The 27,120-nt window shown below is 37.7% G+C and overlaps 1 protein-coding gene across 1 annotated transcript in view; it reads left to right on the forward strand.

Moving 5' to 3' along the window:
• Positions 1-3,129: 3,129 nt before the first annotated feature.
• PRRG1 (proline rich and Gla domain 1) overlaps positions 3,130-27,120 on the forward strand; it is a gene marked incomplete at its 5' end in the record, with an annotated part of 58,536 nt that continues 34,545 nt past the window's right edge. The window contains one exon of the mRNA XM_047076386.1: positions 3,130-3,294. Within this exon, the coding sequence (XP_046932342.1) occupies positions 3,130-3,294 (165 nt within the window). The remainder of the gene's footprint in view (positions 3,295-27,120) is intronic.

Below are 27,120 nucleotides of genomic sequence, written 5' to 3' on the forward strand. Positions count from 1 at the left end.
CACTGCCTTAGTTTTTGAAGTCCAAATACAATCCCTTGCATCACAGGAAATGCCCGGTATTTTCGGAAAAGATAGTCTGATCTTCTCCTATAGGTCCAAGCTGCCACCTTCTCCTTTATTTTGTTTCCACATTGAAAAAAATCTTAATTCTGGTATCGTTCATTAGATTTCCAAATTGCTTTGATGAGGCCCTACCACAATTTTCTGTTCCCTAGCATATGGCAGACGTAACTAATCTATAAGTGTCTTTCCTATGGGTCAGATTCTTATTCCAGGTAGTATCTTCTAATTGACCAGATTTGGCAAGTAACATAAAATTTACTCGCCAGCTTATTCTAGAGTTCTCAGTATTATATTACTTTGCCTCTCAGTACAAGAAATACACAGAATGTGTTTGTGGAATGTTCTTGGTAATTTGATTAGACTGGGGTTAGAAGAGCTGTGTCCTACTATAGGTTTACTTACAGTTAGTTGTTTAACCTTCTGAATTAGCCTGCTTTCTGGCTACAAGAGTTACCTGCTTTCCTTGACCCCCTTTTCCATGTAGATAGCATAAAAGAAAGTTTTCTCTGAGCAGAATTTAGTTTTTTCTCTTAAAAATCTTAAAATACATTGTTGTTGGTTGATTGGCTTATTTTAAAGAAAACTGTCCTAAAAGCCAGGGATATCTTAGACTGTATTAATACATTGTGTTTAAAAACAAGGAATGTTATGGAGTATTGCACTGAGTGTAGGACACTGTATTTTATGAGATAAAGATAGTGCAGAGACTCCTGTCCATTTTATGTGCCCAACACATGAAGAAACTAGACCTGTTTATCCTGGAAAAGAGAAACTTCAGGGGAAATCATTTACCATCTTCATGTATTAGGTGACCTGTTACATGGAAGAGAATTGTATGTCATTTCAGAGGGCATAACCAATGGCTAGGAAGTTATTAATTCAGTGAAATGTCCTTTGATAAAGGGCTCAGAGGAGCCCATATTCAAAGAAATATGACAAATGTATTCCTTTTTTGGAGATTTGCAGATACAGATTAAATATATATTAAGGACCCTCAAAAGTCACACAGTAACAGATTTGTTAAATTTGTTAATCCCAACATTCCATAAACACCTTCCTCAGAACTAGTTTTCTAAGAAGCTCACATTTCGGTAGTGGTTCTCAGACTATGGTAGTGAGACCAGCAGCATCAGCATTACCTGGCAACTTACGAGAAATACAGCTTCTTAGCCCCACCCCAGACCTGCGGAATCAGAAACTTTGGGAGGTGGGCCCAGCAATCTGTATGACTTAATTCGTGCAGGGAATTGTCATGCTGCCACTGTGAGAAGTAGTGCTAAAAAATTTCACTGCTATTTTCCAACTCAGAGCACCCTTTTAGTTTCATTTCTAGCACTTGCCACAACTTTTATTTTTTACAGTTTCTTCTTAATGATATTCTAGGACTCTATATTTCATTGTTATAGATAGTTATCTTTCTGAGGTGTAGAAGGAAGGAAAGTCTTATGAAAGCCCGCTCATAGTTTTCGATCTGGTATCAATTTGGATACTTTGAAGAATCCTAAGTAATGAATCCATATCTTCTGTAAAGTGAAATACACATTTCTATAATGAGGTAAACCTTAAATTCATTGCTATTGTTGCCATTTAAAAACAATTTTTTTAAGTTTATGTATTTATTTTGAGAGAGATAGAGTGAGCGGGGTAGGGGTAGAGAGAGAGGAGGAGAGAGAGAATCCATGCAGGCTCCTCACTGTCAGTACAGAGCCTGATGCAGAGCTCGAACTCACACTGCAAGATCATGACCTGAACTGAAATCAAGAGTTGGATGCTCAACCGACTGAGCCACCCTGGGAACCCCTATTGTTGCCATCTTTAAAGGAGCACTTAACTGTTTTTCATTTTTCATTTACTTCAAAATGTGCTTTGTAAAATATAGACTTTTCTTTAATATCTCAAAATTATCTGTAATATGCCTTCTCTTATGTTAGAAGTCAGTAAGATTAGAGAGTTTTCTGATTTCTTTGCATTAGCAGAGATTAAATTCTTGTAGCATTTTATTTATATGAACAAGTATGACACTTTTAGAAAAGTGAAATTGAAGTATAGTTTAAAATGAATCTGTATGGGGCACCTGGGTGGCTCAGTTGGTTAGGCATCTGACTTTGGCTCAAGTCTTGATCTCGCGGTTTGTGAGTTCTGGCCCCGCGTCGGGCTCTGTGCTGACAGCTCAGAGACTGGAGCTTGCTTCCGATTCTCTGTCTCCCTCTCTTTCTGTCCCTCCCCACTCACACTCTGTCTCTCTCTGTCTGTCAAAAATGAATAAATGTAAAAATTAAAAAAATAAAATGAATCTGTATGTTAAAATAGAAATAATTCCCCATAAGTATACATATAACTAGTGCCTTATTTATTTTACTGGGTATCATAAATGTGCATTTTGAGTGTTTATATGAAATCTCTCTAGTGTTTATGCAGAAGAATTTTCTTTTTTTTTCTGTAGGACAGTGAAATTGGGTTAAATATGTTAAAATATCACAATATATTTACTTTAAGTGTACTTAGAACAAAATAATTAGTGTTCCTTGGAATGAATTATGGCCAAATTTATCTTAATTTCTTGATGCTATTTTGTCATCCCTTCCCTTCATACAAGCAGGGGTTCTCTGGGTTTATGTTGCTAGGTCAGTTGCAGCTTTATTTAGGTTTATTTAGAGGGACAAAGACTGGTAGTCTGGAGACTGGATTTTGATTTGGTTGCTGCTGTGCAACAGCAGAATGCCTAGGAGGTAATCTACTTACAACAGTGAGTATAAGCAGTGGAATCGCTATTACTATATTTAAACGCCGATGGTTGGCAGGAATGTGCTAAAGTCTGAATCTAACAGCTAATTATGTCACTGTCCCTGCCGAGGGCAACTGCTACTGAAAGGACATGCTCATGTGATGAGGAAGACAGCAGAGGTGGTGGTTTGGAGCTAAATGTTACTTTGTTGCTGACTCAGGGGAAGAGGTTTAGGATGTTGGCTGTGGTTTCTAAAGAGCACCCAGCCGTTTTCACCTTGTGTATGAAGTTTCCACGTGTTTTTTTAAATTATAATTTTATGCTTATTATTTTCTCTCTCCTTAGTTTTCCTCACAGGAGAAAAAGCCAATTCAGTATTGAAACGCTACCCAAGAGCTAATGGACTTTTTGAAGAAATAAGACAGGGCAACATTGAGCGTGAATGCAAAGAAGAAATCTGCACATTTGAAGAAGCAAGAGAAGCTTTTGAAAATAATGAGAAAACTGTAAGTACACTGGCAATTTTTAAGAGCCGTTCACAAGCTTTGCCTACCTTTTGGATGGATGTCTACAGTCTGCATTCCCAAATGGCATGCATTGCTACCAATTACAAATCGATCCCACACTGACTTTGTGAAGAACTCTGCAAGTGGCATCTAACTAAGAATACTCTGTGGATAGCAGAGCCAGGTTCACTTCCCCGTGTGTTGGTCTGTCTTCCAGGGCCCTGTTTCCACAGGACTCTGCTGAGCTCAGATGGATCATCCTGGCAGGGGGGAAGCACTTGTTTCACACAAGGCTCTGTTGGGGAAGAATATAGATATCATCACCTGACTCTGCTTAATCAGTGAGAAAGAGTGGAAGAACCTAGTAGAGGCTGACACGGTTTTAAAAATCTTTTACTCCTGGGGCGCCTGGGTGGCTCAGTCGGTTGAGCGTCTGACTTCGGCTCAGGTCATGATCTTACGGTTCGTGGGTTTGAGCCCCACGTCGGGCTCTGTGCTGACAGCTCAGAACCTGGAGCCTGCTTCAGATTCTGTGTCTCCCTCTCTCTCTGCCCCTCCCCTGCTCTCGCTCTGTCTCTCTCTCTCTCTGTCCCTCTCAAAAGTAAATAAACATTAAAAAACATTTTTTACAAATAATAAAAATCTTTTACTTGTAGTACAAAAGAAAAGACATACCTATTTTTGAACTCAACTCCCTTCCCCACTTTAAGAAAAACCCCTCTTTACCACTCTTTACTCTAGAGGGCATGCTCTTCCAGGAGAGCAGGGCTGGAAATGCAAACGGCAGTGGTGTAAATTCTGTGGAACTGCTCTGCACTTGGAAATTACATTACCAGAGGTAGCCAGCATATAAAGATCCATTCCCGTGCACCGACCTTGAAAATAACACTGGGCGCTAAGTAAGTGATGTCAGATGTGCTTAGAGGGACAGCATGTCCCTAGAAGCAGCAGATACAGAAGTTTTAATGAAAGGGGTTTTGATCTTTTGTTATGTAGAAAAGGACCCAGGAGGTAAGACGAAGGAGCTCCAGGAGAGAGGATCAGGGAAGCATCATTGTTGTATTCCAGTGTGCATAGCAAAAACAGAGTGTATAAATTGATAAACTGTGAGCATCAGTTTTTATGTTTTTATTTTTTTACTGAAGTATAATTAGCATACAGTACTAATTAGTTTCAGGTATGCAACATATTGATTGGGCAATTGTATGCATTATTTAATGCTTACCACCATGAGTGTGGTCATCTTTTGCCACCATACAAAGTTATTGTTATTACAATATTATTGGCTATGTTCCCTATGGTGTACTTTTCATGACTGTGACTTAACTTATTTTATCATTGGAAGTTTTTATCTGTTAATACAGTTATCTATTTTGCCCATCCCTTCACCCACCTCCTATCTGGCAACCACCAGCCTGTTCTCTGTATTTAAGGGTATATTCATTTGTTTTGTTTTTTAGATTCCACATGTAAGTGAAATCATAGAGTATTTGTCTTTCTCAGTCTGGCTTATTTCACTTGGCTTAATACCCTCTCCGTCCATGTTATTGTAAATGACAAGACCTCATTCTTTTTTTATGGCTGAGTAGTGTTCCATTGTGTGTGTGTGTGTATGTACCACATCTTCTTTATCTGTTTGCCTATCATTGGACACTTAGGTTGCTTTTATATCTTGGCTATTGTAAATAATGCTGTAGCAAACATCGGGATGCATATATCTTTTCAAACTAGTGTTTTTATGTTCTTTGGGTAAATACCCAGTAGTGGAAGTTACTGGGTTATATTTCTATTTTTTTGTTTTTTTTTTGAGAAACCTCCATACTGTTTTCCACAGTTGGTGTACTAATTTACATTTCCACCAACAGTGCACAAGGCTTCCTTCTCTCCACATCCTTGTCAACACATTATTTCTTGTCTTTTTGACAGTAGCCAATCTGAAAGGTGTGAAGTGTTATCTCGTTGTGGTTTAATTTGCATTTTCCTGATGATGAGTTATGTTGAGCATCTTTTTATGTGTCTGTTGGCCATCCATATGTCATCTTTGGCAAAATGCCTTTTCACATTCTCTGCCCATTTTTAAATTTGATTGTCTATTTGTTTAAAGTAGTTTTTAAATCTTACTTAAATCCCACAATCAAAAACAAACAAAAAAATCATCATCCAAAATCCCATCATGCACTCACAAAAGCACTGTTATTGGGCTTTTAATTTCTTTTTGCCTTTTTTCCCCCTGCATCTGCTTAGTCCTTATTTGTTTTATTTTACATATTTATTTTTTTCTTCTTATAAAATTAATATATGTTCATTGTAGGGAAATTGAAAATATAGTAAAACATGAAATGAATAAATCATTTCAATATTTAGCATCATCAGTTTTGTAATTTTGGTATATATTCTGGCCTATTTTTAATAAATAGATAATTAAACATTTTTTTAATGTTTATTCATTTTTGAGAGACAGAGACAGAGTGCAGACAGGGGTGGGGCAGAGAGAGAGGGAGACAGAGAATCGAAAACTGAGCTGTCAGCACAGAGCCCAGCGTGGGGCTTGAACCCACGAACCGCGAGGTCATGACCTGAGCTGAAGTCAGACGCTTAACCAGCTGAACCACCCAGGTTCCCCATACACAGGTAATTTTTAAAGAACAGTAGTATTGTAGTATAAATAGTGCTTTGTAGCATGCAGTTTTTAATAAAAACTGGCTCATGTTTTTAAAACAAGCAAAACTTAGTTTTTGATATTATCTTTTATCAAAAAATGCAAATTTTAGCTATTCTATCATTTTCATAAAGCCAGAGTTTTCATCCTGCTCTGTCATTCTCCTTTAAAGGAAAGGTAAGAACTTTAGTGGGAAGATACTTTGAAACTATGTAAGTCTTCTGTTCTTCATCAGATTTCTGCCCACTAGTTTTAATATCTGCTATTGATGATTTTTGACTGAATCAATTATAGTTTCCAGTGGTGATTTCTAACTCCATCCTGTGTACATTTGTTAGTTGACATTCCACTATGGGCAGGAACAATCTAGCTAGCTAGCTCTACAGACCTAAAGATTACTTTATTCAAGAGCTATAATCCATTATTGTCAATGTTTTGGTCACATTGTCCCATATTTGGCTAATGGAAGTTTCTTCAGACTGGTTCTCTGCTTCTTTGACATTATCATTTTTTTAAAGCACTTTTTTACTTTTTGGGTGAGCAAAATGTTCCAGGATCATCATGTACTTCCCTGCCCCCGCCTTGGAATTGGCTTTTTCTGTGAGGAGCCTTGGTTACTTTTATTAGAAATAGTATTTAGAAATCAAGATGCAGTAGCTAGTATATTCTCATTGCTATGAATGTACCATTGCTTCTGGGCCTTCCAGCACCAGAACTTGGGGGAAAAAATCACAAACACATGTATATGTACAAAAATGTGAACTTACAGATTCATCCTGCTGCTCTCCAATTCCAGTGCCCCTCAGGGTACTTACTTGTTTCCCCTTTCTGTATTTGTAGATGAGATGGAGATATTCTCTGTTTTTTTGACAGTGAGAACCGTGGCTCCCAATAACATCAATATATTATCTCATTTACTCAGTCCTACAGCACACACAGAGTGGTTTCAGAATTATAATACTAATACCATAGTGGGGAGAGGGACAACTTTTATATTCATTCATTCATCCATATCATTCCATATGTATTCAGAGATTATTCTGTTTTTTAGAAGCTGTATACTAACTACTTTCTTATAAGGATGTGCCAGTGTATTCAACCAGTCAACTGTATTTGGGTATTAACTAGTTTTGAGTATTTTTGTACTTTACAGATAATGCTGTAATATATAATTTTTGCTTCTGTATTTTTGCATTATTGGAAGTGGATCTTCAGGGTGAATTACAAGTGGATTGGTGGTCAAAGGGTTAATGCATATGTAGTTTTGTTAGATATTGCCAGAATGCCCTCAATAAGGGTTGTACTATTTTGTATTCCCACCAGATATTTGAGAATGAAATATATATATTTTATGACAGTCTTAACAGCAGAGAGTATCTAGAAAATTTTGACATGTTTGTCAAGTCATTGGGTGAGATGTGATATTTTGATGTTGTTTCTGCTTATGAGTGAAGTGGCATATTTTGCCATGTGTTTTACGGGCCATTTTTATATCTATCTTGTGAATTGTCTTTGTCTTTTGCCCACTTTTCTATCCGGCTTCTGATCTTTTTTTCCCCTCAGTTTCTAAAAAGTATTTTAGAGATATTTGTTTTTATTGGTGATGTGTATTTCATATATTTGCTTGCAATTGTCATTTATATTTTGACTTTGCTTATGGGTTTTTAATGCATTTTTTTCATTTTCATTATAGCCATAAGTTAAACACATATTTTATTGAATATAGATTTTTGATCATAGTCAACAATCTTTATTTATACCCTAGGGATAGAGGAATTCACAGTTGCTTCTTACAAATATACTTGAGTTTTGACATTGAGATCTCTGTTTCACTCACTGTTTATTCTTGAGTATGGCATGAATTATGAATATAATCTTTTTCACATGCTATTCAGTTGTCCAAAGACCATTTTTTATACAGTCCTTCTTTGCTTCAGTGATTTTAGTTACCCTTTATCCTATTCCTAATTTCAATATATACTTAATTGATTTCTAGATTTTATATTCTAGTTCATTGGTCCATCATTCTGCTAAAATGCCATTACCACACTGCTTTAATTAGAGAGGATTTTCAGTGTATTTTAGTATAAATTAGAACCAGTTCCCCTTATATGCTCCTCTTTTCCAGTGTTTTGTGAGCTATTCTTGCATGCCTGCTTTTTCATATAAATTTTAGCATTAATTTGTCTAGCTCCAGAAAAAATAATTTGTCAGTATTTTTATTGGGATTTCTTTTAGTCTGTAAATTAACTTAAGGGGAACTAACATCTTGAAGATATTAAATCACCTTCTCCAAGAGGAAATTTCTTTCTTTTGGTTGAAATCAACATTTCTGTCTTGCAGGAATGTTTTGTAGTTTGCATCATACAAATTGTGCACATTTTTTGGGTGGGCCCCTAAGTATTACTACTCTGTTGCTATTATACATGGGGTGTTCTTTTCCATGGTATATTCTAACTGGTTATTATTTGTGTATGTGTAAGCTACCAATTGTTTTAAACCTTGCTGAGTTAAATTCGCTTATGATTAGCCACAAATATTTAAAGTGTACAATTTGGTAAGTTTTAACATATGCACACACCTGTGAAACCACACTGTGAATCACTGCAACTAACATAGTAAACAAATGCATCATTCTCAAAAGTTCCTTCTTGCCTCATTATAATTCCTTCTTCCTCTCCCCACGATCACCACCACCCCAGGCAGTGATTGATCTGATTTCTGTTACTGTAGTTTAAATTTTCTAGAGTTTTCTATGAGTGAAATCATGCATTGACTTCTTTTAGTTGGCATTGATTATGTTCAGATGCATCCATATTGCACATATCAATAGTTCATTCATTTTTATTGCTGAGTAGTACATTATTGTATGTATATGGACATTTGGGTTGTTTCCATTTGGGGCTGTTACAAATAAAACTGCTGTGAAGACTCATGTGCTAGGCTATTGACTTTTTTCAAAAATATATTTATTTAAATTCAAGTTTGTTAACATACAGTGTAGTATTGGTTTCCGGAGTGGAGCCCAGTGATTCAACACTTACATATAACACCAAGTGCCCATCCCAGCCAGTGCCTTTCTTAATTCCCATCACCCATCTAGCCCATCCTTCCCCTACATCCCCTCCAGCAACCCTCATTTTGTTGTCTGTCTTTAAGAGTCTCTTATGATTTGCCTCCCTTTTTGTTTTTATCTTATTTTTCCTTCCCTTCCCCTATATTCATCTGTTGTGTTTCTTAAATTCCACATATGAGTGAAATCATATGATATTTGGCTTTCTCTGACAGACTTATTTCACTTAGCATAATAACACTCTAGTTCTATCCACATTGTTGCAAATGGCAAGATTTCATTCTTTTTGATCGCCATGTAGTGTGTGTGTGTGTGTGTGTGTGTGTGTGTACACACACATACCACATCTTCTTTATCCATTCGTCAGTCAGTGGACATTTGGGTTCTTGCCATAATTTGGCTGTTGTTGATGGCGCTGCTATAAACTTTGGGGTGCATGTGCCCCTTCAAATCAGCATTTATATTCTTTGGGTAAATACCTGGTAGTATGCAATTGCTGGGTCGTAGGTAGCTTTGTTTTTAATTTTTTCGAGGAACTTCCATATTTACAATCGCACCAAAACCTGTAAGATAGCTAGGAATAAACCTAACCAAAGAGGTAAAAGATTTGTACTCTGAAAACTATAGAAGGCTTATGAAAGAAATAGAAGAAGACACAAAGAAATGGAAAAACATTTAATGCTCATGGATTGGCAGGACAAATATTGTTAGAATGTCTCTACTGCCCAAAGCAATCTACACATTCAATGCAATCTGTATCAAAATAACACCAGCATTCTTCACAGAGCTAGAACAAACCATCCTAAAATTTGTATGGAACCACAAAAGACCCCGAATAGGTATTGACTTTTTTAAATTAACAAACCATATATTTACTTTGATATGAGACCTAAGAATTCTCATGGTCAAAGTTATACTTCCACAGATGCATTCTGTTTTTTAAACTTTTTATTTTGAGATAATTATAGAGTCACAGAAAATTACAAAGATAATACAGAGTGGTCCCATTGTAGACTTTAACCCAGTTTTCTCCAGTGGTTATATCTATAAGTGTAGTACAGTATCAAAACTAGGAAACTGACATTGGTACCCTCTGTGTATATAGTTCTGTGCCATCTTGTCACTTGGGTAGATTCTTGTCATCACCACCTCAGTTAAGATTCAGAATTCTGTCATCATCACAAAATCTTCCCTTGATAGTCACATACCTCCTCTCCCACCACCATCCCTAACCTTTGGTAATCACTGATCTGTTCCCCACCTCTATAATTCTGTCATTGCAAGAATGTTATATAAATGGAATTATATAATATGATATGGAATCTTTTGATATTGGCTTTTTACACTCAGTATAATGCTTCTGAGATTCATCCAAGTTGTATGTATCAGTAGTGCATTCCTTTTTATTTCTGAGTAGTAGTCCATTGGTATGGATGTACCATAGTTTGTTGAAGCATTCATTCATTGAAGGACATCTGGGTTGTTTGCAATATTGTCTATTACTTAGAAAGCTGCTGTAAATATTTGTTTGTAGGTTTTTTTGTATACCTTTTTATTTCTCTTTGGTAAATCCCCAGGAATATAGTTGTTGGGTTGTGTGGTAAGTATATATATAACTCTTAAGGGCACGGACAAACTAATTTGTCATTATACAGATTACCATTTTACATTTCCCCCAGCAATATTTGAGTGATCCAGTTTCTCTGCATACTCACCAGCACTTGGTGGTGGTTATTTTAGTCATTCTGATAGGTGTATAGTGATGTCACATTGTGGTTTTAATTTCCATTTCCTTAATGGCTAATGATGTCAAACATTTTTTCATATATTTATTTTCTATTGATATATTCTCTTTTGTGAAATCTCCCTTCATGTCTTTTGCTTATTTTCTAGTTGGATTGTTTTCCTTTATTATTGGATTTGAGAATTCTTTATATATTCTAGATACAAATCCATTGTCAGATACGTGTTTAGTAGGCTATTGATTTTTATGTGTTAATTGTATATCTTACTTACCCCTCTGACCCCTTGTATTGCTTTCAAGGTGAACAGTATTTTTAATGCTTAGCTTTCTGGCCATTATGCATCTCAGTGCTTCTATGTGTCCTTTCCTCTGCATAGAGGTAGGATGCTGCATTTCAGCACTCTTTGAAGCAAATAGACGAAACTCTTTCAGCAATTGCTCAAGCAATTCTCTGCACTTTCCAGCATCATCTTTCCCCCTCTGATAGATTCATTCTCATTAGTCTACACGCCTTTAAAAAAAAACCTCTCTTCACCCCACATCCCCCTCCAGCAACTACCTTCTGTCTTGAAACTCTGTTCTGTCTGTATTCACTCCCCTGATGGGGTTTCCTAGTCTCATGGCTTGAAAGGGTAATGATTCCAAAATTTATATCCTGGAGGGCCACCCTGCACTTCAAAACTATGTGACTGCTTACTAAGCATCTCCTCTTGGAATCCTTAAACTCTACATAAACAAATTCATGTCCCTTCCAAAACAATCTGCTTCTACCACAGCCTTTCTGATCTCAGTAAGTGGTAACTGTCTTTCCAGCCATCTCTTTACTAAGCCCCCAAACCTTGTTGTTATTCCTGACTCTTCTATTTCATATTCACATCTCATCTGCTGATAGTGTTGGTTCTAACATGAAAATATATTCAGAACCTAACCACATTTTAGCTCTTTTTACTTGTTACCACTTTACATCCCAGCCATCACTCTCTCATCTGTATGATTTCTTGCCCCCTCTTTTGTTGTTGATTCTCAAAACAGCAAGGCAGAGTGATCTTTTAAAGTACCTTGTCTGTAATGGTGTTCCATGTTAGTAAAAGTCGAAGTGCTCAGAATCACCCAGAAGGCACTATGCTAGCAGTCCCCATCTTGCTCCACTCCACTCATTCACTGTGGCTGCAGTTTCTTCTTTACCACATCTCCTGTGACACTCCACTCTTCACTCACTTTGCTCTGGCTTTCTTGTGGCTCCTTACATATACACAGAACATGTCCTGCCTCATGACTTTGGCACTTGTATTTTCCTCTTCCTGATAGATATGTCTGAGCTCGCTCACCACTCTCAGGTCAAGTTCACATTCTCAATGAGGACATATCTTACCTTAAATTGCAACCTCTTGCCCCTTCTGTGAATTTTCCTTTCTAGCACCTATCACCATCTGACATTTGTTGTTTTTATTTATTGTTACCCTCCCTTGAGAACTGTTAGCTTTATAACAGCAGCATTTCTTGTCTGTTTTGGTCATAGATATGGTCCTTACAATATAAAACAGTGCTGGCACGTAATAGGAATTAATTAAATATTTGATGAATGAAAGAAGGAACAACTGGATTGGCATATTATGAGATACATTTATTTCATAGGAAGTAGTGATCTAAAACTTATTCACAAATTAGCTGATACATGTGGACTTAATTTTAAAAGTTTTTTTTTTATTGGTGTTAGGTTCCTTTCCTTCTTTATATAATAGTGTAATAGAAATGGTTTCTAATCCTTAATCTGTTTCAGTGTTTGTTATATGTTAAGAAGGATCTGCTCTGTATTAAGAAATACTGAACAACACAGTTTCATCTTTGAAGTTCATGATTGATTAATTACGACAGTGAAGAAAATGATTGACTTTTGTGATTTGCTTACTGTTAGACTACTTATTAAATAACTATCTTTTTGTTTACTAAAATTTATTACTCAGAACAGGTTTATTCATACCTATTTTCATCATCCCCAAATCTGAAGTGTGTTAATTTAGAAGTATTCTTTCAGTAGGATGGGGTGGGGTTTTTTTCGTCATATTTTATCTAATTTGGAAAACAAGTCTAATTATAACATACAATGGAAGCAAATGTACTTTGTGGTTCTCATTTTCACCATGTAGAGATTTGGCCAGATTTAATCAGATTTATCTGCTGAGTACCTGCTGTATAACAGGACATAAAACAATGATTAAGCTGACCTTCCATCATGGCATTTGAGATGTGATAGAGACAGCCTGTGTACACACAGAATCTCACATAAGCAGTAGTTATCAGAATTCTGTGCCAAAATCCTTGGCCTTCAGAATGACACGGACCTGATTTGGTGTCTCAACTCTGCCACCTACTGACTGGTATTGCTTTGTGCAAACATTATACCTTTCTAGGCATCATTTTCCGTATCTTTTAAAAAGGAGAAATTATACCTACAGCTTTAGGTTTGTGGCTGTGCACTTAGCTTAGTGCTTGGCACAGAGAATGCTCCCAGTAAATAAATTCTATTCTAGTTTTTAGGTGCTCAATTGCAGTCACTTTATTTAGGAATCATTATTTGATCTCTTCCATTATTTTGTTTTTTCCTTTCTCTTAGCCCATCAGGGTGCTTTGCATGTTAGAACTTTAAATTTTGAGCTAACATGAATAAAGTATTAGTGATTCTTTAAAACATCTATTTCAGAACTTTTCTTCACAAATTATTTCTAGTTTATTTGTGCTTGACTTTTCAAAATAGTTGTCCTTAGAGTTGACTAGAGTGCACAAGAATCAGGTTGGCTGCTTGTCAAAACTGCATAGTTCTACCTAGCATCTTGATCCGGGTTTCTAATACTATTCCACCAGTAAAAGAAAAAACCACGACTCTTTGAGGGGAATGGCTGATTCTAGGGCTGAGGCAATGAGAATACACGATGAATTGGAGTATATTGTATTACTAGAAAGTAAGAAAGTGCTAAAAAAGAAAAAAAAAGAGTGGGAGGATGTCAGGGGGACACAGGAGCCAACTTGAAGGAGCTCCCAGTGGCCAAAGCTGGAACAATTTGAGTAACAAGTAATGTAGTATTGGGTTATAAACCAAAGCATATAGTAAATGCATCAGAGTCCCCAATGATATAAATGAGTGAAAAAATAAATAGGTGAGAAAAATACATAGTACACAATAATTCCAAATTATGTATACAAATACTCCCATCTCTAGGAGGCAGAACTTAATTCTCTGCCTTTCTTGTGTGTAGCTTGGGTTTAAGGATCCGTTCCCAAGAAATAGAGTATGGAAAGTGCTGGGAAAGAACTTACAGTGGACAAACCTGGCAGATACTCCCTTGAGCAGGTGATCAAGGTTAGTATCATCAGTGATAAGTCATGATGTATATCATGTGATGAGAAGGGAATTCACTTCTGTGGTATTTTCCCCACAAACCCATAACCTCAATGGGATCATGAGAAAATTACCAAAGACATCCAAATTGAGAGACATTCTCTAAAATACTTGACTCCTCAAAACTGGCAAGATCATGAAAAAGAGGAAAAGGCTGTCTCAGACCAGAGGAGACTAAGTAGACATGATGATTAAATGCAGTGTGGATTTGGGGTACCTGGGTGTCTCAGTCCATGATCTCACAGTCTGTGGGTTTGAGCCCCGCATAGGGCTCTGTGCTGACTCAGAACCTCGAGCCTGCTTTGGATTCTGTGTCTCCCTCTCTCTCTGCCCTTCCCCAACTCATGCTGTCTCTTTCAAAAATAAATAAACATTAAACAAAATTAAAAAAAAATAAACACAGTATGCATTGGATTGTGGATCACAGTCATTAGTGGGAAAACTACTGAAATCCAAATCAGCTGTTAATAATAATGGACCAGTTTTGGATCACTATTTCTTTTTAAAAATTTTTAAAAAATATTTATTTATTTTATTTTATTATTTTATTTTTTTAATGTTTATTTATTTTTGAGAGAGACAGAGACAGAATGCAAGTGGGTTAGGGGCAGAGAGAGAGGGAGACACAGAATCCGAAGCAGGCTCCAGGCTCTGAGCTGTCAACACAGAGCCCGACGCGGGGCTCGAACTTGTGAGCTGTGAAATCATGACCTGAGCTGAAGTTGGATGCTCAACTGACTGAGCCACCCAGGCAGGCACCCCAGTGTTTATTTATTTTTGAGAGAGAAACAGAGTGCAAGTGGGGGAGGTGCAGAGAGAGAGGGAGACACAAAATCCAAAGCAGGCTCCATGTTCTGAGCTGTTAGCACAGAGCCCCATGCAGGGCTCAAACTCAAAAACTGTGATATCATGACCTGAACGAAGTTGGATGCCTAACCAGCTGAGCCACCCAGGCGCCCCTAGTTCACTATTTCTAACAAATATACCATTCCAATGTAAGATGCTAATGTTAGTGGATACTGGCTGAGGAGTATAGGAAAGTACTTTGTACTGTCATTGCAATTTTGCTATAAATCTAGAATTACTACAAAATAAAATTTATTTTAAAAAAGCACATTTTAGGGTCCGTAGGTCTCCAGGGGGCCAGGGAACTTCCTTTCATGAGCAGTCTTAGGGATTCTAAGGTGGGTGATCAGCAGATAACATTTTATAACATTGTGAAGCAAGTGGTTCAACTAAAACCTCTTAGTTGGAATACTCAAAAAGCTTTGCAGTGTGTGATATACCCACGGGTGTGGATGATTGTCCTGCCTGAGTGCATCATTGCGAGTCTTTATTCCTATTCCCTGGGTGCTCCATGCTCTACTCCACCCCAAGCTGTGGTTGCATTTTAGAAACTGAGTCAGTAATATCCAGGCGTTTTATTTATTTTTTTTTTTAATTTTTTTTTAACATTTTTATTTATTTTTGAGACAGGGAGAGACAGAGCATGAACAGGGGAGGGTCAGAGAGAGGGAGACACAGAATCTGAAACAGGCTCCAGGCTCTGAGCTGTCAGCACAGAGCCCGACGCGGGGCTCGAACTCACGGACTGTGAGATCATGACCTGAGCCGAAGTCGGCCGCTTAACCGACTGAGCCACCCAGGCGCCCCATATCCAGGCGTTTTAGACCTTAAGTCCAACTATTGCTTTTTCGATAATACCTGTCATTCCAAAGTGTTGCTATTTAAATTTGTTTTGTGTGTGGGGCCCCTGGGTGGCGCAGTCGGTTAAGCGTCCGACTTCAGCCAGGTCACGATCTCGCGGTCCGTGAGTTCGAGCCCCGCGTCAGGCTCTGGGCTGATGGCTCGGAGCCTGGAGCCTGTTTCCGATTCTGTGTCTTCCTCTCTCTCTGCCCCTCCCCTGTTCATGCTCTGTCTCTCTCTGTCCCAAAAATAAAATAAAAAATAAACGTTGAAAAAAAAAATTAAAAAAAAAAAATAAAAATAAATTTGTTTTGTGTGAAAATTGTTGAAAGAGAAGTTGAAGAAAAAACTATGCAGCGCCCCTTAATACTAGGTTTTGTTACAAAAGTTACACCGGAGATCTCAATTTAGAGCCTATGGCAGGAGATAGCATGTAAACACTTTTGGGTGGGAATAGCAATTACAAGAAGTGTTCAGTGTCTGAGGTATTTTAGAGTTAGTCGCTAGTTGCCCAGAGATTTCTCATCACACTTTCAGGCCCAAACTCAGATACTTTGGCATCATCAGGGAAATTCCTATTTCACTTAGCCTCTGATGGCACTCGAGCCACTGATTCAGAACTTTGCCCTTTGAGGGATGATGGACTTCAGTAAAGAAAGGAGGTAGGAATCAAGTTTGGGCATAGACACATAGGCAAATGTGGGGCATTGCTGCCACCATCTCCTAGCCATATTCTGCATTTTCATCCACATCTTCCTTAGGCCCATCCTGGGGCTTCCTAGTGGGGCTTCCTCACTACTTCTTTTGGGATTTCCTGAGAGAGTAAATTAGGCAGGGCCAAAGTATGTTATTTTGTGTGTATTTTGAAATTCCCTGTCTTGTTCCTGATCATAGAGGAAAAGTGTCAGTTTTTCACCATTGAGTATGATTTTAGCTGTGGGTTTATCGTTTGTGGCCTTTAATATGTTGAGGTATATTCCCTCTATACCCACTTTGTTGAGAGTTTTTATCATGAATGGATATCAGATATTGCCAGATGGCTTTTCTGTATCTGTTGAGATGATCATATAATTTTTATCCTTTATTTTGTGAATGTGGTGTATCACATTGGTTGATTTGCGAATATTCAATCATCCTTGCATCCCTGCAGTAAGAATACCCCTTGATCATGGTGAATGATTCTTTTAATGGATTATTGAATTCAGTTTACTAATATTTTATTGAAGATTTTTGTATCTATGTTTCACCAGGGATATTAGCCTGTAGTTTTCTTTTTGTTTAGTGGTTTGTGTATCTTCGTTTAGTGTCTTTGATGGCCTCATGGAATGAATTTGGAAGTGTTAGGTACTCTTCAATTTTTGGAATAGTTTGAGGAGAATAAGGATGAACTCTTTAAATGTTTGGTAAAATTGACCTATGAAGCCATCTGGTCCTGGACTTTTGTTTGTTGGTAGTTTTTTTTTTTTATTATAAAATTCAGTTTCGTCACTAGTAATCAGTCTGTTCACATTTTCTCTTTCTTCCTGATTAAGTTTTGGAAGATTGTGTACTTCTAGATATTTATCCATTTCTTTCATGGTGTTCAATTTGTTGGCATATAATTTTTCACAGCAGTCTCTTATAATCCTTTGCACTTCTGTGGTGTCAACTTCTCTTTCATTTCTGATTTTGTTTATTTGTGTCCTCTTTTTTTTCTTGATGAGTCTGGCTGAAAGTTTATCAATTTTATTTTTTCAAAGAGCCAGCTCTTGGTTTCATTGATCTTTTCTTATGTTGTTGTTGTTTTGTGTTTTTTTTTTTGTTTTTTTTGTTTTTTTTTTTTTTTAGTCTCTATGGCATTTACTTCCACTCTGATCTTTATTATTTCCTTTATTCTACTAACTTTGGGCTTCGTTGTTATTCTAGTTCCTTTAGGCATAAAGTTAGATTATTTATTTAAGATTTTTCTTGTTTCTTCAGGTAGGCCTATATCACTATTAACTTTACTCTTAGAACTACTTTCACTGTGTCCCAAATATTTTGGACTGTTATGTTTTTATTTTCATTAGTCTCCATGTGTTTTTTTATTTGCTTTTTGATTTCTTCATTGGCCCATTGGTTGTTTAGTAGCATTTGGCTTAGCCTCCACATATTTGTGTTTTTCCACTTTTCTTCTTGTACTTGATTTCTGGTTTCATACTGTTATGATCAAAACAGATGCTTGATATTATTGATATTATTTCAGTTTTGTTAAATTTATTGAAACTTGTTTTATGGCCTAAGCTATGACCTGTCCTGGAGAATTCTCCATTTGAACTTGAAAAGAGTGTATATTCTGCTGGTTTTGGATGGAATGTTCTGTATATATCCGTTAGGACCATCTGGTCTCTAATGTGTCATTCAGAGTCACTATTTCCTTGTTAATTTTCTGACTGGATGATCTATCCATTGATGTAAGTGGGGTGTTAAAGTCCCCTAATATTACTGTTTTACTGTCAATTTCTCCCTTTCTGTCTTAATATTTAGGTGCTTTCATGTATTCAGATGCTTTAATGTTGGGTGCATACATATTTACAATTGTTATATCCTCTTGTTGGATTGATCCCTTTATCATTAGTAATGCCTTTTTTGTAATTAGTAATGCCATATGTTTTGTCTGATATAAGTATGGCTTTTTTTTTTTTGCTTCCACTTCTGTGGAAAATTTTTTTCCATCCCTTCACTTTCAGTCTGTATGTGTCTTTAGGTCTGAAGTGAGTCACTTATAGGCAGTATATAGATGGGTCTTTTTACTTTTTTTATCCACTCATTTACCCTATGGCTTTTTTTTAATGTTTATTTTTGAGAGAGAGAGTGTGTCTGGGGGAGGGGCAGAGGGAGAGAGAGACAATCCCAGTAGGCTCCATGCTGTCAGTGCGGGGCTTGATCCCATGGACCATGAGATCATGACTTGAGTCGAAATCAAGAGTTGGACACTTAACCTACTGAGCCACCCAGGCTCCCCTACCCTGTGTCTTTTGATTGGAGCATTTAGACTTTTATATTTAAAGTAATTATTGGTAGATATAAACTTATTGCCATTTGTTAATTTTTTTAGTTGTTTTTGTACTACTTCTCTATTCCTTCTTTTCTTGCTCTCTTTCTTTGTAATTGATGACTTAATTTAGTGTTATGCTTGGATTCCTTTCTCTTTATTTTTAGTGTATCTATTATAGGTTTTGGGTTTGATGTTACCATGAGGTTCATATATCCTAAGTATATAGGAGTCCGTATTAATTTGATAATTGTTTAAATTTGAACACATTCTAAAAAATAACTTTATTTTTACTCCCATTTTATGCATATGTTGTCACATTTTATATATTTTTATTTTGTGAATCACCTTAACTATTTTTTAGATATAACTGATTTTACTATTTTTGTCTTTAACCTTCATACTAGCATTATAAGTGATCTACTGCCTTTACTGTATGTTTGCTTTTACTTGTGAAATTTTTTTCCTTTCATAATTATCTTCTAATTATGTCCTTTTCTGCTGAAAAAAGTCCCTTTAACGTTTCTTCTAAGGCCATTTTAGTGGTGTTGAACTCCTTTAACTTGTTTGTCTGGGAAACTCTTCCTCTCCACGGTTCTACATGGTAACCTTGCTGGGTAGAGTATTCTTGGTTGTGGGTTTTTTCCTTTTAGCACTTTGAACATATCATGCCACTCCTAGCCTGTAAAGTATCTGCTGAAAAATCAGCTGAAAAGCCATATGGGGTTTCCCTTGTATATAACTGGTTGCTTTTTTCTTGGTGCTTTTAAGATTCCCTGCTCATCTTTAATCTTTGACATTCTAATTATTATATGTCTTGGTGTAGACCTCCTTGAGTTCATCTTATTTGGGGGTCTCTTTTATTCCTGGACTTGGATGTCCATTTTCTTCCCTAGGTTGGGAAAATTTTCAGCTTTTATTTCTTCACGTTATTTTCTGCTGCTTTCTCTCTTTCTTCTTCTGGGATCTCTCTCATGTAAATGTTAATATGCTGGATATTGCCCTAAAGAGCCCTTTACTCTATTCTTACTTTTTAGAATTCTGTTTTCATTTTGTTGTTCAGCAGTGTGCTTAACATTACACTATCTTCCAGATTGCTGTTCTGTTTTCTGCATCCTCTAATCTGTTGATTCCTTTTAGTGTATTTTACATTTTATTTACTGTATTCTTCAACTCTGATTCTTTTTTTTTTTTAATATTTTCTATCTCTTTGTTGAAGTTGTCATTGAGTTCACCTACTCTTCTCTAGTCTGGTGAGCATCTTTATGACTATTACTTTGAACTTTTTATGAGGTAGATTGCTTACCTCTGTTTCATTTCATTCTTTTTCTGGGGTTTTGTCTCATTCTTTCATTTGGAGCATATTTCTCTGTCTCCTCACTTTGTTTGACTTTCTGTGTTTGTGTCTATGAATTAGGCAGAATATCTACGTCTCCTAAACTTGAAGAATGGCCTTGTGTAGGGACATCCCCTTTTTAGGCTGTGTGTCCCTGGCAGCTTTGGCTGGTTGGCTGGAGTTTTAATGGGCATGGGCTGGCAGTCCCAAGGCACTCCAAGCTGTGACCACCCAGGTTGGACAGCTGGAACTGAAGTGGGCACAAGCTGGGGTGTCCTGGGGCTTTCTGGGCAGAGGGTACCCTGGAAACACAGTAGACTTGAAACCAGTATGGTCTAGGATATCATGGGGCACTCTGCATAGGGGGTGCCACAGTGAGTCCCCTGGAGATCAAGTGGGTGTAATGCTGGGGTGTCCTGGGATGTTTTGTACCCGTGTTGCCTTGGTGAGATGACTAGAGCTATAGTGGACACTGTCCAGGGCTGTCCTGGTGTGTGCATTGCTGGGGTCACCTTATTGGGAACGCTGGGGCTGGTGTGGGCTGGGGCGCCCAGACTCTACTCCCATCTGTACAGTCAAGGTGGAGAGGGAATGTAAATAGTGGGGCTCACTAGTCCCTTCAACCCAAAGGTTCTAGGACTGGTTCCTTTATATTCTAGTTGCTCTTTTAAAATTAGTGGTGTTTTATTCTCTGGCATTCAGGCCCTTTTATAGATTATGAATCTTATCTAGTCTCAGTTATTCCTTTCAGGTTATGGTCCGAACTTAATTTGGAGGGTTTCAGACTGTATATTACCAAAGCAGTGGACATGCAAGCAGTTTGTTAACCTTGACCTGAAGTTACCTCATTTCCTCTCCTACTGCCAGTTAATCTTTTTCAAACCTGTTCTCATAGACTGAGTACTGGCAGGAATACTGGGCCCATTTTTGTCACTTGTACAGTCATCTCCACCATATAGTTAATGTAACTCTGCATATTACAAGCAACAATATCTAGTTAATGATGCCCTGTTTAACTTCCATATATGCTGTTTACCCATGGTTACACTAAAGACACATAGAATTTCAGAACTCATCAGTATACCTCATCAGAATTAATTTGGCAGAAGATATTCTTCTAATGGATCTGGTGGACATCCAAGAGTTCCATGGCAATATTGCACCAGAATTTGAGGTCACATAAATGATGATTCAGGTGTCTAAAGAGACCCTGCTTTGTGTAGCCACCCTAGTTTGACAGTCTAAACTCCTATTCCTTAGAGATAGGGAGATATGATCTACCTTTCTGGGCACTTTTGGGCATAAAAACTCATACCTTTTCTCCCATTTGTTTTTTTTAAAATTTTTTAATGTTTACTTTTGAGAGAGAAGAGAAGAGAAGAGAAGAGTGCAAGCAGGGGAGGGGCAGAGAGAGAGGGAGACACAGAATCTGAAGTAGGCTCCAGGCTCTGAGCTGTCAGCACAGAGCCTGATGCGGGGCTTGAACCCACAGACTGTGAGATCATGACCTGAGCCAAAGTTGGACACTTAACCAACTAGGCCACCCATGTGCCCCATTCTCTCCCATTTAAAACTTCCTGTTAGGTTTGCTTTATGCCCACCTTTTTCTCCTTTGCTCCTTCAGCTCCTGCTAGACCTTGACCTTAAGATCATGAAGCAAAGAGAGGAGCATGATTTGCCCTTTAACGTTACCCTTCCCATTTTCTTTCCTTTAGTATTTTGGGGGGAATGAGGTGGAAGGGGACAGAGGTCTCTAAGTTAGCTGGTATTGCTGTATCCTCTTTTTGTCTGTCACTAAATCTTTGGTGGGCCTAATTATAAGTTGGGTGGGAGGTGCATGGTGTTCTTCAGGGGGTCCTAAAAGAAACCTCTGTACAACACAGTTCCAGAAATAGGAGTTATGGTCCTGTGTTGGCCTCTACCAACCCCTTCCCCAGATGGCTTCTATCCTAGTATGCATGCTTCATATCCTTGTTGGGGCCTTTTGCCTGGCAAACAGCCCTCTGGTGCAGAGTAGCTGCAACATGGCTCAGGTTTTCCACAGTATCCACTGAACCGGTGGAAAATTCCTACACCCTTGTTTTTTTCTGTTTTTTTTTTTTAATGTTTATTTATTTTTTGAGAGAGAGATACAGAGTGTGAGTGGGGGAAGGGCATGAAGAAAGACGGAGACACAGAATCTGAAGCAGGCTCCAGGCTCTGAGTTGTCAGCACAGAGCTCTAAGTCACGGATCGTGAGATCATGACCTGAGCCAAAGTCGGATGCTTAACTGATTGAGCCACCAGGTGCCCCTTGAACACCCTTGTTTTCCACCTCGGGAAAGATCTATACCATCGCTGACTCTGTTGCTTTTCCTCAAATATACCCTGCCCTTCATATGGGCATAGAGTGCAGTATTGGGGGTACATCAACTATTCCACAGCTTAAGCAGATGTCCACTCAGGGAATGAAATATTAGTGTTCTCTTCATACATGTATCCTGTAACTGACTTTCTTGGAATAACTGAGCTCCCCTCAGTTGTTCAAAGTCTTACGGTCTAAACAAGAACTGTGAATCCATGAAATGTGACACACTAGCCTAGCATGTGTAGTAGTGATTCTAGTGGCCCTGTCAGCCACTGTGCTGCTGCTTTGGGATGCTTAACTACTTGGTAGACAGTACTGTCCTTGTTAGAAATGACTCACATTATCTAACAGTGAGCTGCAATCAGTCAGTGTAATTGATGAGAATAAAACTTTCACATTCAAATTGGGATGTGAGTAGAAACCTAGATCAGCAACTTTGCTTGGTATAAATGGTTATGCATCTCTTCATTTGAAAGATGATGTCACATGCCTCCCATAGCATGTTAGGAGGAGGTTAGCTATGAATTCAGAAGTGGGGTTTACCTGTTTCTCAAGCAATTATATTCCTTAGTCTAAATTTTTTTTTTTCAACGTTTATTTATTTTTGGGACAGAGAGAGACAGAGCATGAACGGGGGAGGGGCAGAGAGAGAGGGAGACACAGAATCGGAAACAGGCTCCAGGCTCCGAGCCATCAGCCCAGAGCCTGACACGGGGCTCGAACTCACGGACCGCGAGATCGTGACCTGGCTGAAGTCGGACGCTTAACCGACTGCGCCACCCAGGCGCCCCTATATTCCTTAGTCTAATACACTAAACCTCCCACTCCAAAAAGGGAAAGAAAAAAAGTTGGAAACCACCCATTTTAGGATGAGACCGAAATGTAAAATGACACAATATCCAACAGAAAATGACAATTTTTTTCTTTATTAATGTTTTGTGTCTACATAATACTGTAGACTATTAAGGCCACAAATAAATTACCAAAAAGTTTAAACAGTATTTTAAAAGTGTCTACTTTGATAGATGTATTCAGACAAGTGAGTAAAAAAATATTACCATATTTCATTGATTCTCTGATCATTTATTCACATTTTCTCTGAAATTGAAGTTCAGCTTATCAGTGACATCATGGATTAGTTTAAAGCATGTTTTTTTCCCCTTTTTTAAAGGTTTTTTGTTTGTTTGTTTGTTTATTTTGAGAGAGAGAGAGCACAAGCAGGGGATGGGCAGAGAGAAGGAGAAACAGAATCTCAAGCAGGCTCCACACTGCTCGAACTCACCAACAGCCAGATCATGACCTGAGCTGAGATCAAGAATGGGATGCTTAACTGACTGAGCCACCCAGGTGCCCCGTTTTTCCTTTTTTTTTTTTTTTTAATGGTCATTCATTTTTGAGAGACAAAGCATGAGCAGGGGAGGGGCATAGAGAGAGGGAGACACAGAACAGGCTCCAGGCTCTGAGCTGTCAGCACGGAGCCTGATGTGGGACTCAAACCCATGAACCATGAGATCATGACCTGAGCCAAAGGCGGACGCTTAACCGACTGAGGCACCCAGGCGCTCCTTCCTTTTTTCCTTTTTTAATACATAAAAAAATAATGTGCTTTTCGATTCATGGTATGTTTAATAAAATACAGCAGCTAATCACCTCTCGTGCCCACTCCTCAGAAATTCCCATCTGGGTGTGGTCACTACTGTAAATCAGTTTCTGTTATAGTAGGTAGCTGCTGATTCCTTTAATATTTGGGGTTGTCCTTGGTTTCTTCCCACATGGGTGTTAGGGTATAGTCTCCCCAGGACAAGGCTGACAGTGGCCCTCATAGTTTGAATATCAGTAACTGTAGAAATAAAATTCCATTTAGCCACTTCCAAGATACAATCAAATCAGTGGCAAAGGAAATTGGTGTCATAGACTCTAAGTCTAAAGTTCCCTTTTGGCCAACAAAAGAGCAGGACACAGGATTAAGGTGAGAGATGGCGCATGTCTGGGAAAAGACAGGAGCCCCGAATAAGGGTCTTTGCCCTGTATTTATTAAGATCAGAAGGCTTACAAACGTGATTGGCGGCACAAAGAGACAAACTGTGAACATTAACTTGGGGATGTGAGGGAAGAGGGGTATTTGGAAGATATACAGTGTTTGGGGTTTGGGTCAATATAAAACAAAATCCTGGCGCTGGGCAGATGGGCAGATGGTTGTTAATGGCAGACAGGAGGTGCCGTGTCTAACTTAGCTAGCCTAGGGGATGAGACAGTCAGGCGGAATAACCTCAGGGTTAACAAGGCACCTTTTCTTTTGTTAACCATCTCCGCTCTGGGCTGCTTCACCTGCAACGCAGTGGTCTATAGCTCAATTTATCTGTTTACCTAACTTGGCCCTTTCTTCCTGTGAAAGTAGGTTTTCTGGTACAGTACTAAATTGGGGGGCATTTTTGCCCTGCATGCCTAATTTTGTTTACCTCATATACCTTTGCATTGGGAGCCTGGGTACCATCAAGCTGAAACAGAGGATCTGCTCCTCCACTGTACATACAACAACCAACTGAGAAAAGAGGGCTCTGTCTTTTCTTGAATTGTATATTTTAGAGAGTGGCACTAATGCCATAACTTAGAACAGCATGATTATTTGAACATTAAGGTATCATCCCATTCCCAAAGCTAATATTTGCTACCAGTCACTGCTTATCATGAATAGACTAAAAGCTGATTTTTCTTTCCATTCCACTGTTGAAGAAAGATTCATGGAATAGACCAATTATATTTATAATCGATAGGGTCCATGAAAACCAAATAGGTTAAGCTCTTCATTTTTAAAATAGCCCCACAGAAGTCATTTTACTCCTTTTTCCATAGCGAGATACTGATTGGTGCAGCCGAAAATAGGACCCAGGTCTCCGAATTCAGTGTCTTCCCTCCCTTCCCATCCCCTCCTTCTGCATTGAACATAATTCTCTCCTAATTTAATTGATGGTTATGCCAGGGGTTTTCCAATGAAACAACTTAGTTTTTTCAAGTTCAGATATGATTGAAATGGAAAAATTGGTGGCTGGCAACTACTTTTAGCTAGATTTTTAATTTTATTGTTTTAAAATGCTTGGAAACAATACCATTTGGGACAGGCAAAGGTAATATTCTTTTCATCTTTGGACCAATATTGTGAATGCCAAAAAGACGAATGATGCATGCAACTTCTGATTGGAATTGGAACTTGTAGCTTTTGATTACTAATCTAGTACTTATAAGCACCATACCATGTAGCCGATATACCCGGAGCATAAGGCAGGATGTCTTGAAGAGAAGAAAACCTAATAAAACTTGCAATATAATAGGGCCAGTTAAGAATGAATATAGACGTAGTCTGATGTTTCCAGTTATTATCTGAGAAGTGGCATCTTGAACTTCTAGACAATTCTGAACTTGTTTGGTTTGACGGTAAGATCATTTTCAAGGGAGCTGTCTTGAAGCTAAATAAACTGATGAGGTTTAATTATGATTCTAGAGTGATGTCTGAAGAGGTAGAGGAGATGATAAAGAATTAGTTCTATTTAAAGTTAATGAAACTTTTCAGTTCTACAGGTATTCATTTTTATTACTTTGAAAGACATTACATTGTAAAGATTCAGGTGCATACTAATAACTAAAATGAGATAAACTAGCAAAAATAATAATTACCCATTAACCTAGAATTTATATTAGTTTTTCATTAAAACCGTTCTCTCCCACTTTATTTTCTATTTTAAAATGTTAAAACTCAGGGCAAACTCTAGACAAAAGCAGAGATAAATAATTATCTACTAAGGATTTTAGTATCTCTTCAACTTAGCATAAAAAGATAATTTATTCCAATATACACCATTCTTTTTGCCTTCTCTGCCAGCTCTTGTATTACTCACTTCCATTATCTTAGAAATCCTGTGCTCAATGGCAGTTTGATTATGATTTGCCCTACCACCAACATAATTGGAGAGAAAAGAAAGTAATTGCTTGAATTAATGTATTCTAAGTTACTAATGAATAGAAATGAGGCAGAAACTGTTGATTACTGATATAAAAACTATTTCACCTCCTTCTTTCTTGCTAAGAGAACCCCAGTTTAGGGGAGTAATAACATATCTAGTTGCTAGAGATAAATCATAATTAGCCTAAGTCAGTCATAGCAATATTGTTCCCTTTTCGTAACTGGTAGTAATGTCTTCTCTCTCATTCTTGATATTGGTAATTTCTGTCTTCTCTCTTTTTTTACTGATCAGTCTGTCTAGAGATTTATCTTTTTTTTTTTTAATCTCAAAGAATCTCTGTTTGGCTTTATTTAGTTTTACATATTTTTGTTTTGTGTTTCACTGAATTTTTTGTTCCTTTATAATTTCCTGCCTTCTGATTGGTTTGTGTGTATATTGCTCTTCTTTCTCTAGTTCCTTAAGGTAGAACTTTAGATTTTCAATTTCAGATATTTGTTTTCCTTTTTTAATGTTATAGGGTTTGAATCATTTGAAATTTATTGAGACTTGGTTATGGCCCAGAATATGATTTTTCTTGGTAAATGATCCATGTGCACTTGAGAAGAAGGCGCT

Source organism: Lynx rufus, unplaced genomic scaffold, assembly GCF_022079265.1.
Source record: "Lynx rufus isolate CCGP_SWC_20201006 ecotype Redwood Valley unplaced genomic scaffold, mLynRuf1.p SCAF_14, whole genome shotgun sequence".
Taxonomy (NCBI): Eukaryota; Metazoa; Chordata; class Mammalia; order Carnivora; family Felidae; genus Lynx; species Lynx rufus.